General features: G+C 39.8%; 1 protein-coding gene across 1 annotated transcript; it reads right to left on the bottom strand.

Moving 5' to 3' along the window:
• OIP5 (Opa interacting protein 5) lies at positions 2,533 to 14,578 on the bottom strand. Its single transcript, XM_005709403.3, has 5 exons — positions 14,205 to 14,578; positions 13,925 to 13,991; positions 11,338 to 11,460; positions 9,078 to 9,159; positions 2,533 to 3,593 (listed from the first exon to the last, which is right to left on the bottom strand). Exons 1-5 carry the CDS (start codon positions 14,524 to 14,526, stop codon positions 3,498 to 3,500), a joined length of 690 nt encoding a protein of 229 aa, XP_005709460.2. The 5' UTR covers positions 14,527 to 14,578; the 3' UTR covers positions 2,533 to 3,497.

Genomic DNA, 14,601 nt, shown 5'->3' with positions numbered 1-14,601 from the left:
TTCTGGTAAGGAAATAAGTGAGCTAAGTTCAGTAATGATAAAATTATTGCAGATAATCCATCCTATCTGAAATATATAAAACATTTAAGATGCTTTTATATTTAACTTTAAAAAGTTAAATAACTAAAGAGGTTTTAACACTAAGATACCTTGTAGGTTTAGGGGAAAGGAGTTATTTCAAATTTTAGAAAGTAGATGTTACAAGCTTCCTTGAGATTTGGCTATTAACAAAGAACAGCTGTGTGGGTTTTGTGATGTGACAACTAATGTAGTTTCTTTGATTTCTGAGACTTCATTTAACACAGTGATACATTCTGCTCCCAGGTCCTATGCTAGATGGTGGAGTTAACAAAAATTGAAGTGGTTTCTGCCATTAACTGAGGAGCTTGAAAGTGTACAACTTGGAAACCTCCAATATGCAATTTTTTTGTTCTTCTAAGTACATAGATTTTTTTTTTTTTTAAAATACTTTTTGGGTGCACCACATGCCATGTGGGATCTTAGTTGCCCAACCAGGGGTTGAACCCATGTCCCCCACAGTGGAAGCACAACAGAGTCATAACCACTGGACCACCAGGGAAGTCTTTTAAGTACATGGAATTTTGAAAATACTCTTATTTAACACATATACAATGGTAAATGATATCTTTACAGAGTCTGTTAATATCAGCCAGTCATTGATATTACACTTCCCAGAGGAGCTCTTATACCACTAAGGCTTGTTTAAAAGTCAGTCATTTGTGAGTGTCAATTAATACAACATTTATAAAAGGCATATACCAAAATTGTAAATGAACATGCCCTTTGACTCTGTTCCACTTTAGGAATCACTCCTACAGAAATACCTGGACAGATATGCAAAGACATGTACGAGGGTCCAGTATAGGAATGGTTAAATACTGATGCATTCATGACTGAATCATATGGAAGTGTTAAGTAATTGCTGAGGCCTGGTATAGAAAGCTGTGACATGTGCTATACAAGAAGCAGGTTGCAGAATAATGTGAAAATATTACTGCCTATTATGTCTGTCCACATGAATTAAAGTTATAATAATTAGCATTTATTGAGCATTTACTATTAAGCACTACTCTTAATTAACATTAGATGTATTCACTAACTCATTTAATCCTCACTGTAGTCCTAGTTAGCTTTTAACCCCTATTTTAAAAGAAGAGTTTAATTCTTTAAGTTCATGGCTAATAAGTACCCAAGCCACAATTTGAATCCAAATCATTTGGCTCCCAGATTGCTCTACTGTGCCTCTCAAAAATATAAGGAAGAGTGTACTTTACCCTTTACTTTGACACACATCTACTATATCTGACTTTGATTCTAGAGTAAACATATGATTTGTATTTGGGAAAAAAATTTAAAGTCAACCATCTTGATTAGATGTCAAGTCTAAGCATTTAATTTTCCATTGAAAGTTTACCAAAACAAATCCAAAGTTAAAATAGCTACATAAGATGAGCTTAATTTAGATAAAATATGTTCAGGTAGACATACCATACACAGTACAAACCCCAGGATGAATCACTAGAGACTATTGGGTCTCATTCTTCAGGAATAGAGCTTTTCTGGTACTGTTTGTTGCCAGAGGCTTCCTCCTTACTTAACCAAATTTTGCAAACTGTAAAGCATAAAGCAAGTCGGAATTTTCTTTCTCAAATATTTTTAAAGGAAAATATCCTTTATGCAGTCAAAAAGGAAAAGAACTTGCTATTAAACCTACTGGGCACGTCTGAACCATGTTACCCTGTCTGCACGCCACCCTTGGCTGTATCATCTGACTACTAGTGCCAGCCCCTCTGGGTCTGCTTGCCACCTCTCACCCATTGCTCACAGGACAACACAATGAGACTCTGAAAAAGAAAATTTGATCCTGTCATAGGGCGTCCTCCTTTAAAATTCTTCCAAGAGCTTTTCATTGTTCTTGGGATAAAAACAAAGATCCTTCAGGAGGCCAATACGGCTTTGCAGCCTCTGGTTTCTGGACACTATTACAACTCCTACGTGCCTTTTTAGGGGCCTCACTGGGCCCTCATATAAGCCGTTCCCTCTATCAGCTTATTAACTCCTACTAATCTTTCAGAAAAGTTATGACCAACCTAGATAGCATATTAAAAAGCAGAGACGTTCCTTTGCCAGCAAAGGTCCTTCTAGTCAAGGCTATGGTTTTTCCAGTGGTCATGTATGGATGTGAGAGTTGGACTGTGAAGAAAGCTGAGCGCTGAAGAATTGATGCTTTTGAACAGTGGTGTTGGAGAAGACTCTTGAGAGTCCCTTGGACTGCAAGGAGATCCAACCAGTCCATTCTAAAGGAGATCAGCCCTGGGATTTCTTTGGAGGGAATAATGCTGAGGCTGAAACTCCAGTACTTTGGCCACCTCATGCAAAGAGTTGACTCACTGGAAAAGACTGATGCTGGGAGGGATTGGGGGCAGGAGGAGAAGGGGACGACAGAGAATGAGATGGCTGGATGGCATCACTGACTCGATGGACGTGAGTCTGAGTGAACTCTGGGAGTTGATGATGGACAGGGAGGCCTGGCATGGTGCAATTCATGGGGTCTCAGAGTCAGACACAACTGAGCAACTGACCTGAACTGAATCTTTCAGACCACTGCTGAAACACTTCAACAGAAAGACCTTCCCTGACCCCGGAACCAGGTCAGGTACCTGCTATATGTTTATTTTTCTATGTCCCTTTTCTTCAAAACCCTTACTACAGTTGTAACTTTAAATGCCTTCATGTGGTTATTCGAATGTCCATCTCTAACTCCAAAGATACAGAAGAGTGGTTTTCGCTTATTTCTAGCAGCTAGCATAATATTTTATAGCTATTTATTAAATGAATAATATGAGAAGCTATTGAACCACAGTGCTACATAAAGCAAAATAATGAGAAAACAGCATTTGGTGAGTATTTGGTGTTTTTATCATTCTTTTCATTACTATCCTATTACTATTCTTTTCAGTTTACAACTGAAAAGGTAAAGATAAATATATATTATGGAGTTAACTTGTTGAACATTACCTACAGAATATATATGTACCTGTATCTCATGTAAGAAAGAAATGATTTCTCAGTATTCATATGACAATTGCTCCATGTAGGAATAACAGTTAATTAGCAGAAGTACAACTCTATTTTCAGGCCACTCATACATCTTTAGATCACAGCATTCATGGGACATTGGCTCTTAATTCTTAAATTTGCCATCAGAATGTTTTCAAAAATAAATATTATGAAATTGATAAGAAGCCAAAATAAATTAAGACAAATAGCTATGAAACCTGGACAGAAGTCTCCTGTTTCTCATCTTCTAGAAACATCTTCACAAATCACTTGGAAAATCAGTCTAGAGGTAAACATAATAAATCACATTTCCTATCCATTCTTGAAGTCGATGTTTATTGAGAAGTGATCAAACAGCACCTATTGTTGAAGACAGCAAGAAGGCCTGCTTCTGATACTCAACCTCTGATTCTGAATTACTTTGTTTGCTTGGACTGGTCAGGAGGCACTTTCTTCAGAATTTTCATGAGTGAATTTAAGCGAGTATGTGTTAAGATTATCTTCTCTTTCAGCTGGGAAGAGAAATATAGATGTCAGGGCATCTTAATTTTAACTTTCAATCTGATTCTAGAAGCCACTTCAGATTAAAACTAGTGATTGGGAGCTAGTAATATTACAACACATTTCATAAGTACATTTGTTCTATTATGAAAGAACTTTATGCAACAAACCTAGAGCACAGTAAAGTGACAGATACAAAGTTTCCTGTGAAAAAAGACCAGTCACTGATGCTGAGCACTGCTACTTCTGGTCTCCTTCTTTCCTAGCCCTTATCACAAGGTTAGTGTTAACTCCGAAACTTGGGAAGACAAGAATAAAGTACAATCAGAAAGCTTGTGGAGACAGAAGCATTAATGACTCTCTCCCTCTTTTTTCCAGCAGCAAGAATTTTTTAAATTCTTGTTTACAGTAACATATGTCTGTCTTCAATTGCTAATGGTCTTCAAAGGTAGCTCTGGTTGTCAGGTTTAGCACAGATGCTTCTGGTAGATGATTTTCAGTAGGTTTTTTTTCTAGCTTAGAATAGCCATATCTAAAACCAAACTTAGTGGTGTTACTCAGTTGCATGAAGTTATCATGGATAAGTCTTAGTAAAAAAAAAAACACCCAACTTAATTTCTGACATAGCACAAATCTACTTTTTATGATTCAAGATACAAGAATATTCAAAATACATCGGGAAGTTCTGCTTAAGCAGGTCACTATAGAGTCTATCAGTCTTATTTGGGTGCCCTTGGACATAATGAATCATTTTTGTTACTTCAAGATTTTTTTTTTTAGTCTTTAGTGTTCAACATTTTTGCTGTCTGTTGGCTATAGTTCTCTCTGAATTTATCTTACCTGATAAATGAGGTTTATCAAGGTCTTAGACATGTAAACTGTTTTTCATCAAATTCAGGAAGTTTTTAACCATTATTTCCTTGAACATTTTTTCTTTTTCCTCTCCCTTTTGTACTCCCATAACTGAACCATATTTAGGCATGCTTTATGGTATTTGGATCACAATAAACCGTGGAAAATTCTGAAAGAGATGGGAATACCAGACCACCTGACCTGCCTCTTGAGAAATCTGTATGCAGGTCAGGAAGCAGCAGTTAGAACTGGACATGGAACAACAGACTGGTTCCAAATAGGAAAAGGAGTACGTCAAGGCTGTATGTTGTCACCCTGCTTATTTAACTTATATGCAGAGTACATCATGAGAAACGCTGGACTGGAAGAAACACAAGCTGGAATCAAGATTGCCGGGAGGAATCTCAATAACCTCAGCTATGCAGATGACACCATCCTTATGGCAGAAAGTGAAGAGGAACTGAAAAACCTCTTGATGAAAGTGAAAGTGGAGAGTGAAAAGGTTGGCCTAACGCTCAACATTCAGAAAACGAAGATCATGGCATCTGGTCCCATCACTTCATGGGAAATAGATGGGGAAACAGTGGAAACAGTGTCAGACTTTATTTTGGGGGGCTCCAAAATCACTGCAGATGGTGACTGCAGCCATGAAATTAAAAGACGCTTACTCCTTGGAAGAAAAATTATGACCAACCTAGACAGCATATTAAAAAGCAGAGACATTACTTTGCCAACTAAGGTCCGTCTAGTCAAGGCTATGGTTTTTCCAGTGGTCATGTATGGATGTGAGAGTTGGACTGTGAAGAAGGCTGAGTGCTGAAGAATTGATGCTTTTGAACTGTGGTGTTGGAGAAGACTCTTGAGAGCCCCTTGGACTGCAAGGGGATCCAACCAGTCCATTCTAAAGGAGATCAGCCCTGGGATTTCTTTGGAAGGAATGATGCTAAAGCTGAAACTCCAGTACTTGGCCACCTCATGCGAAGAGTTGATTCATTGGAAAAGACTGATGCTGGGAGGGATTGGGGGCAGGAGGAGAAGGGGACAACAGAGGATGAGATGGCTGGATGGCATCACTGACTCGATGGACATGAGTCTGAGTGAACTCCGGGAGTTGGTGATGGACACGGAGGCCTGGCATGCTGCAATTCATGGGGTCGCAAAGAGTTGGACACAACTGAGCGACTGAACTGAACTATGGTATCCAACAAATCTCTTAAGCTAGTTTATTTTCCTTCATTCTTTTTTCTCTCTTCTTCAGATTGCAAATCTCATCAATCTGTCTCCAAGTTTGCTGATTCTCTAGTCAACTCAAATGTGTTGTTGAGCCACTCTACTGAAATTTTCATTTCAGTTATTTATTGCACTTTACAATTCCAGGATTTCCATTTAGGTTTTCTTTTTTTTTTTCTCTCTCTTTAGGAACATCCTCTATTTAATGAGACACTCATCAGACCTTCTTTTACTTCTTTTTTAAAAAATTTTATTCATTTATTTTTGGCTGTGCTGGGTCTTCTTGCTGCACAGTCTTCCCTCTAGTTCTGGAGAGCAGGGGCTACTCTCAGTTGTAGTACACAGGTTTCTCATTGTGGTGGCTCTTTTATTGCAGAGCATGGGCTCTAGGGTGCACAGGCTTCAGTAGTTGCGGCACATAGGCTCAGTAGTTGTGGTGCACAGCCTAAGTTGCTCCATAGCATGTGAAATCTTCCCAGACCAGGGACTGAACCCACGGCTCCTGCATTGGCAGGCAGATTCTTCACCAATGAGACACCAGGGAAGCCCCATACCTTCCTTTCCTTCTTTAAGCATGGTTTCCTTTACCCTTTTGCACATATTTTTAGGGCTTCCCTGGCTCAGTGGCAAAGAATCCACCTTCCAATATGATCCCCTGGAGAAAGAAATGGTGACCCACTCCAGTATTCTTGCCAGGGAAATCTCATGGACAGAGGAACCTGGTGGGCTAGAATCCATGGGGTCACAAAAGAATGAACACAACTTAGCAACTAAAAACAACAACATATTTTTAATTGCTGCTTTGCAGGCTTCGTTTGCAAAGTCTCAACATCTGGGCCTTTTCAGTTTTTGATGCCTGTATTTTATCCTGAGTATGGGTCATACTTTTTTTTTGCACATCTCTTAATATTTTATTGAAAACCAGACATTTTTATTTTTGGCTGTCTGGGTCTTTGTTGCCACAGGGAGGCTTTCTCTAGTTGCAGTGAGCCAGTTATGGTGTGCGGGCTTCTCATTGCTGTGGCTTCTCTTGTTGCAGAGCTCCAGCTCTAGAGCATGCAGACTTCAGTAGCTGTGCACAGGCTCTAGAGTGCTTGGGCTTCGGGAGTTGTGGCACATGGGCCTAGCTGCCTTGCACCATGTGGGGTCTTCCCAAATCAGGGATGTAACCCACGTCCCCTGCATTGGTATGCAGATTCTTAACCGTTACACCAGGGAAGTCCCAAAAAACAAACATTTCAGATAATATATTATAGCAACTTGGGATATTAAACACCTGCCTACCTCCATTCAGATGGCTCAGTGGGTAAAGAATCCACCTGCGATGCAGATGTGGGTTTGATCCCTTGGTTGGGAAGATCCCCTGGAGAAGGGAATGGCAATCCACTCCAGTATTCTTGCCTGGAGAATCTCATGGACAGTGGAGCCTGGCGGGCTACAGTGGAGCCTGGCGGGCTACAGTGGAGCCTGGCGGGCTACAGTGGAGCCTGGCGGGCTACAGTGGAGCCTGGCTGGCTACAGTGGAGCCTGCTGGGCTCCACAGACAAGACTGATCTATTTTGACAGTGCCCTGGGACATAAATTGCTCCCTAGCTAATCCAATTAAAATCAAGCCCATTTCTATGGGTAGTCTTTAAGTCTCCTTTTGTTCTAACCCCAGAGGGCTCTTCTTAGCTGTCTGTTTCCCTAAGCCTCTTATAAATTTCTAACTTGTCTAAGGTTTACCTTTTTGTTCATATAGACTACCAGTCTTCTTAATTGCTCACCAACAAAATCTCCATTGTTTTGGGCAGCATCCTTAGATTTGAATATGTCCATACTCTTCCAAATCAAGTTAAATCTCTGGAAGAAATTCACAGGGCCCCCCCCCCCCACTTTTTAAAAAAATAATCTGCCTTTTAATATGCGCTCTCAAGCTGGGGTGGAGATAGTGTCTCTCAGAACAATACCTCTGCTTTACCAGCAGGATCCTGGATAGAGGTAGCTTCTGGTCTTTTCTGCTTGCCTCTGTCAGCATGAAGTGTCTGCCTTACAAGCAAGCTGGAGCAAGGGACTCAATAGGCTAGCACTTTTAGCCTACTGTAGCTTTGGCAGAACTTGCAGACTATAGATGCCTGTTCTTGCCTAGAATAGAGCTTCTAATGAAAAATGCTGATAGCTAGCCTGCCCCTCTTGGGAAGATACCACAGCCCGAAGCTGAGAGCTAGGGGAAAAGGATCCCTGTGTTCTTGGCCATATCTGCCCAGATGAAGTCTCTCTCCCTCTGAGCTGGAGGTGTAGGGGAGAGAGGGAGGGAGCAGGTTGTGGCTCTAAGGCCACAGGCTTTCACTGCTCTTACCAAGGTTTTGTAGACTTTGTTGAATATCTCTTCATTTCCTTTATTCCTTGAAGAAAATTTCCACAGACTTAAGGTAGCTATTTTCTTTGTCATTTGCTTCAATTTTGGCAGTTTTGTTGCAGAGGGGGGTCCATGGAGTTACTCAGGCCATTTCAGAAGTTCTCTCCCATATAGATTATTTCTAATTACAGTATTTACTGATCCTGCTGACCAACTTAGTTGCTCAGAACAAGGTTTGGCAAACTATGGACTGTGGGGTAACCTGCTGCCCATCTGTTTTAATAAAGTTTTATTCCAAGAAAACTATATCCATATTTTATATATTGTCTATGGCTGCTTTTGCACTACAATAGCAGAATTGAAAAGTAGAGACTTCATGGTTGAGCTTAAGATATTTGTCATCTGCTCTTTTACAGAAAAGTTGGCCAATTCCTGGATTAGAACATGGTTTCATAAGCTTAATTAACCGTGCAAAAAAGAAAAAACAAAACACTGTTCTCCTATCCTAGAAAGTACTTAAATTCTGAAAAATAAATGCCCTGGTTACTAAATGTATAATTACCAAGGAATAAACTATTAAGAGTGCTAAAAACAAAACCAACAGTAAATTCTAAGGTGGTTCTTCTGAGGGTAGTAAAATAATAGCCAAATTCTATTCAGAATGAGTCAGCAAGCTACCAAAACAAACCTGCTTTCTTCAACTCAAAACCATCAAACACTAGTAAAACCCATTTAAATAAGAATCCTTATAACGGTTTTCAACACTCTTTCCTCCGAGATATCTAAGTGTAAGGTACTTGCAAAGAGGTCAGATTTATGAAGGATGACAGTCCACACCCAGCACAGAAAGGAAGAATAGGAATGTGGAGCTCAGCAGCTCTCCATCTCCTCCTGAACCAAACCTGACAATACGGCTTCACTATTTTGCTTTGTATCACAGATTCAATAAGGAAGGCCAAACCAAGTACAAAGAATTATTAGTGTATCCACCATTTCACTATCCCTAAGTTCATGGGTACAGATTATCAGGAACTGTCTATATTAAAGAAAACACACAACCATCATGAAAATTTACCTCTGCAACCTTTTCTGGTAGAGGGACAATGTGGAGATCCATCTCAGATGCATTTACTATGGCTTTCGTTTTTAAGAGGTAGCTAGATAGAAAGTGTAAAGAGAAAACATTAGTACCATACCACAGTTATGATGATTAAGGAAACAAACTTGCAATACCTGTCAAGCAAAGATTGCCTTCTTCCTGATACCCATTTCTAGATTCATAATGTATTTCACAGGAAAAACATTCTCAATTACCAAGTCACCAGAGAGACACTATGCCTCATCTCACCCTTTTCCAGCCCAGAATCCACTAGTCAAAATGATCCCAGGACAAACTAAAGCCAGAAAACCAGGGTCACATGAATAACTGTAATGAGTGTAGGCCTCACACACCACCAGTAGACTACAGCACAGTTAGAAGGAAAGTTATCACATTGTGACAAATACTGCTGGTTGCCTACCCAACAGCCATTCCTCAAGGCTTTCTTGCTAACAGAACCCAGATTTTGTTTAGGGCAGCAGTGTGCCCAGTCCTAAGAGATGAATCATAACTGTTCTAGGCTAACTGTGAAAATCTTATTCCCTACTGTCACACAGTTGTTTTCCCAGCTTAAGGGACCTATTCCCTGCATTCCCACACTTTCCATATCCTTTTCCTTCCAGTTCTGGATGCTGCTATTTAGCGATGTGATGCTTAACACCTGCAGCATCCAAGAGAAAAAGGCCATGAGAACCAGCGATACTAACCCACAGCTCTGTCATGGCTGAGCTACTAGGACAATCCTGGAGTAGCCAACTGTCCCACCCTGTTCTTAAAGCCACTCTTACGTTTTCTGTTACTAGCAACCAAATTCATTCCAATACCCACAGACATAGACGTATCACAGTCCCAGACTCAGGCTACTGTACTTTCCTAATTTCTTTTTTTAAAATTTTCATTATTTTTATGTTATATTGGACTATAGCTGATTACCAATGTTGTGTCTTCCTGACTTCCACTTAATCAAAAAGAATGTATTGACCTTTGAGTCCAGTTCCTCATTTTAAAGACGTAAGACATTACTTAAAATAATGTTTTTTCAAATTTATATTAAAATTTTTTTGTTACTAAAAGGTTACTTCCCTAAGCAAAAACTCAATTATAACTGTGCTAAAGTAATTCCTTATAACTATTTCTAAAAAAGATTTGAGGTTATTAATAGCATACATTTAGAGATACTTTTCCTCATATCTTTAAACCTAATTCTAAATAAATAAAAATTATTTAAGAATGAAAGAAAATGAAATCCCAATCCATCTCAAGAACATATTTCCTGTTAAAAATCTGCACTGAACAACCTCATGATAAAGGGGTTTATCAAAGCACATTAAAAAAAGAGAAGAAGGACACTTCTGTTTTATGAATGGAAAAACAGGCTTTGGAGTTAAGACATACACTCAAATCTCAGCTCCTCCACATTTGCAAGCCTGTTTTCTTAAAAACACATTGAGGGAAGCATAGCACCTCACTGGCTGTTTTTGTTTCTAATGATAATGAAAAGACTTTGACAGATGTTTCAATTTGTTGAAATAACAGAAAAGCTTAACAAAAAGTAGAATTTATAATTAGAAATATAAGAAATATCTAAAGTAATTAATAAGAAGGAACAACCAATAGGGAACTTTTTCTGACTTTATAAGGCCACATGATAATTATTTTTTACTTTATCTGCTTCATTCTTTTTCTGCAGACAAAATTTCTCTGCATTTATACACACAACATATAAAATATCTACCTCAAACCAAGAGCTTTCACTTCCCCATTGCAGCACCTACACCATCTACAGATGACCAATGTCTTTATGCTTTTATTTCAAATTATTAGGGTTAGAAATCCTGATTGACCTAGCTTAGGTCAGGTCTGTTTCTGATCCCATCACCTGGGAGTAGTATCACATAGCATACAGATATAGCCACAAGGTCCTGCACTGTAGGAGGCAAACAGAGGCTGCGCACGAACTTGAAAAGTGTCTATCACAGCATTAGTTTGCAAAAACTTACCTTCCAAAAGTTCCTGGAATGAAAGAATATCCTCACAGTATGATTATTAATACACAGTAGTATTATGAGACATTTATAATAGTCATGTATTATGAGACTTATTTCGGTCCCATTGCCATCTTTTTTGTAAGAGCAGTATAGCACCTGGCTTTAGCATCTTCTCTAATACAAACATTCTGCCTTTTCTGGAAAATGTTCTAAAGTTTATTTGCTGAAGAAAATCTAAGTCTACTTACCACACGATTTTGTCACTGGAAAGGCAGAAGTGGCCTCTCAAGGCAGCCAGGGCAGTATGGGTAGAATATAGGTGGAAACCAATGGGAATCTCACAGGAACTACATAATAAAAGGTTGTAAGTGCTGGAGGGAAAAAAAACAGGATATAAGTAAGAAAGAAAATCAGGGAACAAATACAAAATAACATCTCTGGACTCATTACTAAAAGCTAGACTGTAACAGGAATCATGAGACTGAAGAAATGTCACATTCAAGAAAGGTTAATTACACCCTGCTGCTGCTAAATCACTCCAGTAGTATCTGACTCCGTGTGACCCCACAGACGGCAGCCCACCAGGCTCTCCTGTCCCTGGGATTCTCCAGGCAAGAACACTGGATTACAGATAACTTTGTGAATTCTGGCTACAAAAGCAATCATGGATACACAACTGTCACTTTGCAAAAGTAATTTATATCTGAAAAGCAGAAAAAGAGCTAACTAATCAGATTAACATTTAAACATACAAAACTACACATAACCATATAAATTAGCCACCATTAAGCCAATTTGCAGTTGAAGTAAAACAATCAAGTTGACTAGGGCTTATTAAGCAATTTATTAATAGAATGCAAATCAGGATTTTTTTGCAGATGTAACCAAAAACAATTTCCCAGACAAAATGAAAAAGAAAGAAATTTTATGATCCTAGCAAGTCATCTACTTTATTTTCCTTTATCCTCTAAAAGAAATGTGGTTTTAGTTCTATTTAAACCATTTGAGTAACTGATTGACCTTATTTGCTAGTATATAAGACAAATCTAAATATTACAAAGAAATGTTGTAAGAAAAAATTAACTGTCGTGCATGTACTAAAAGCGATTTAGAGTGGTTCAATGAGGGAAAAATTATTTGTATAAACATAATATACTATGCAGTAAAACAGTACTAATAAAGTATAACTGCATGGCTAAAAATAAACAAATTCATGTCAATGGACACTAAACAGGACCAAGGAACAAACACACTAAACTTATTGGTAGATGAAGTCCCACACTACACACGCAATACTGTTTTTGGAAGTCGCACCTTTGGCTCATGGGTCTCAGGCCTGTGGACTTGGACTAGAACTAAACCTTTGGCCTTCCTGTGTCTCCAGCTTGTCAACCATGGCTCTTGGAACTTCTCACCCTCCATAATCGAGTGAACCAATTCCTGACAATAAATCTCTTCTTGCTGAATCCCATGGCTCTCCTTATTTCAAAAACGTAAATACATCGAACTTTCTCTCCAGTGTTTTAAAAGCCATCTAGATCTGTACTGTCTATAAGAATGCAAGCCACGTAAGTAGTTTCATATCTTCTATTAGTCTTGTTTAAAAAAAAAAGGGTAAAAGTAACAAGTGAAACTAGTTTTAATATATTTTATGTGACCCAAAATTCAAAGACATCATTTCAACATGTAATCAAGGGAATTCCCTGGGGGTCCAGTGGTTAAGATTGGGCACTTTCACTGCCCTGGCCAGATGTGCTCCCTGGTCTGAGAATTCAGACCCCACAAGCTGTACAGTGGGGCCAAAAACAAACAAAAAAACGACATCAACAACAGCAAAACCCATGTAATCAATATTTCTAAATTATTCAATGTTTTCGACTGTTTTCAAAATCTTACGTGTATTTTGCACTCAGCATATTTCAGTTCAGAATGGCCACCGTTTTTAGTGCTCAGTAGCCACCATGTGACAAGTGACAGTACTGGACAGCACAGATCTAGCTAGATGTACTTCTCTCTAAGAAGATATTCAAAGAGCTTCTGCCTCGGGCCCCAAATGAACCAATTCCAAGCAGGCCACCACTCCTTCCCAGTTTCCTTTGGGTGGGAAGACACTCCTGGAAGGATAAGCAATCTTTCAGCTGGGAAAGAGGAGCTACAGAAGTCTTCCTGGTTACTGAGTACAGCAACTAAGAATTCCTAAACGTACTCTATTTAACACTAAAACTGGACCAACCAATGGTCAAAATGAACTGTCTTGCTGTTAAAACCAACACTGAAAATTGAGGAGCTCTGTACTGAATTCACTGAGTACTTTGTTGTCACTTCTAAATCACAGTACAGACACGATGCAAAGTTCACCAGGCAGTATTTAAGGACCTAACTTTCAACCTGTGTTTTTCTCCAGGTTCCTAGGTTACAGCAGAATTAGTCCCGCTGTAGTTTATTACAAATTCCAGGTTTAATGCAAGTGTATATGTCCTATTTATGTCAAAGTATTGCAGTTTATAAAAAGTGATTCACTTCAAGGTAATTTTCTCCTTTTTTCCCCTCCTAATTTTCTTAAATTCACTTCACTTGCACAACCCACGAGGGAAATGTGGCCCTCAGAAGATCTTAAAACCTTTACACAAGTATATTTGCCATTTCATTAAAACATCAAGTTCGTACAAGACAATCAGGTAAACGGAGCATTCTTCAAGTACACTGTATGAACGAAACAGACACTTCTCCCAGTGGAATATAGGAAAAAACTTCTGGTCCAAGTCGGTTCCACGCTCTTCAACCACAATAAGTCAGGGAATAACTAGAGACAGTTCTGGAATTTTCAGTACGTACCTGCCTTTGAGCGAACCTTCAACGCCAACTTGGAACTGAGGCTCCAAAACTACATTATTTGTGACTCCTAAAAGGCAAACACAGGTCAGAATGACTACCTGTGGGGCACTGAAAGGGAAAACCTCTCTCAGTCAGAAAGGCTCATCATGGTCACGAATATCGTAAAAAGTTATTCGCCCCCCTACTCCTGGCAAAGGAGTTAAGTTCCTTCCAAATTTTCATCCTGCTTTCCTCCCAGCTGCTCTCAGTCACCCAGTGAGAAGGCGCCGCGCTCACTCACTGGAGAAGACCACGGCCCCGAGGGACCGCGAGAGGTCCCAGGCGAGATGCACAGAGTCAGCGAGCACGGCGTGGCACTGCGCGCACTGGAACACCGCGCACCTCTCGGGCTGCAGCCATCGCGGCAGCCGCGGGCGGAACGGCAGCTCCTCCAACCCCAGCCCTGCGGGGCCGACCGACGAAGACCCTTTCACCACCTGCGTGTCCCACTCCATGGAAGTCGCAAAAGAAGGTTCATTAATCGCTTTCTTAGTCCCATCACAGAAGTCACCCCGTGGCTGCTCTGCAATCCGAGAAATATGCCTCCGCGGCCGAGCAGCCATCTTCCCGCAGCCGGCGCCACCGTTTCAAAGACTATTCAGGCCCCACCCCAAGTTGGCTCCTGCGTCCTCATTGGA

Source organism: Capra hircus, chromosome 10 (assembly GCF_001704415.2).
Source record: "Capra hircus breed San Clemente chromosome 10, ASM170441v1, whole genome shotgun sequence".
In the NCBI taxonomy this organism is placed as follows: Eukaryota; Metazoa; Chordata; class Mammalia; order Artiodactyla; family Bovidae; genus Capra; species Capra hircus.
Note: the sequence above shows the minus strand (reverse complement) of the source record. Positions and strands in the feature narration are given on the sequence as shown.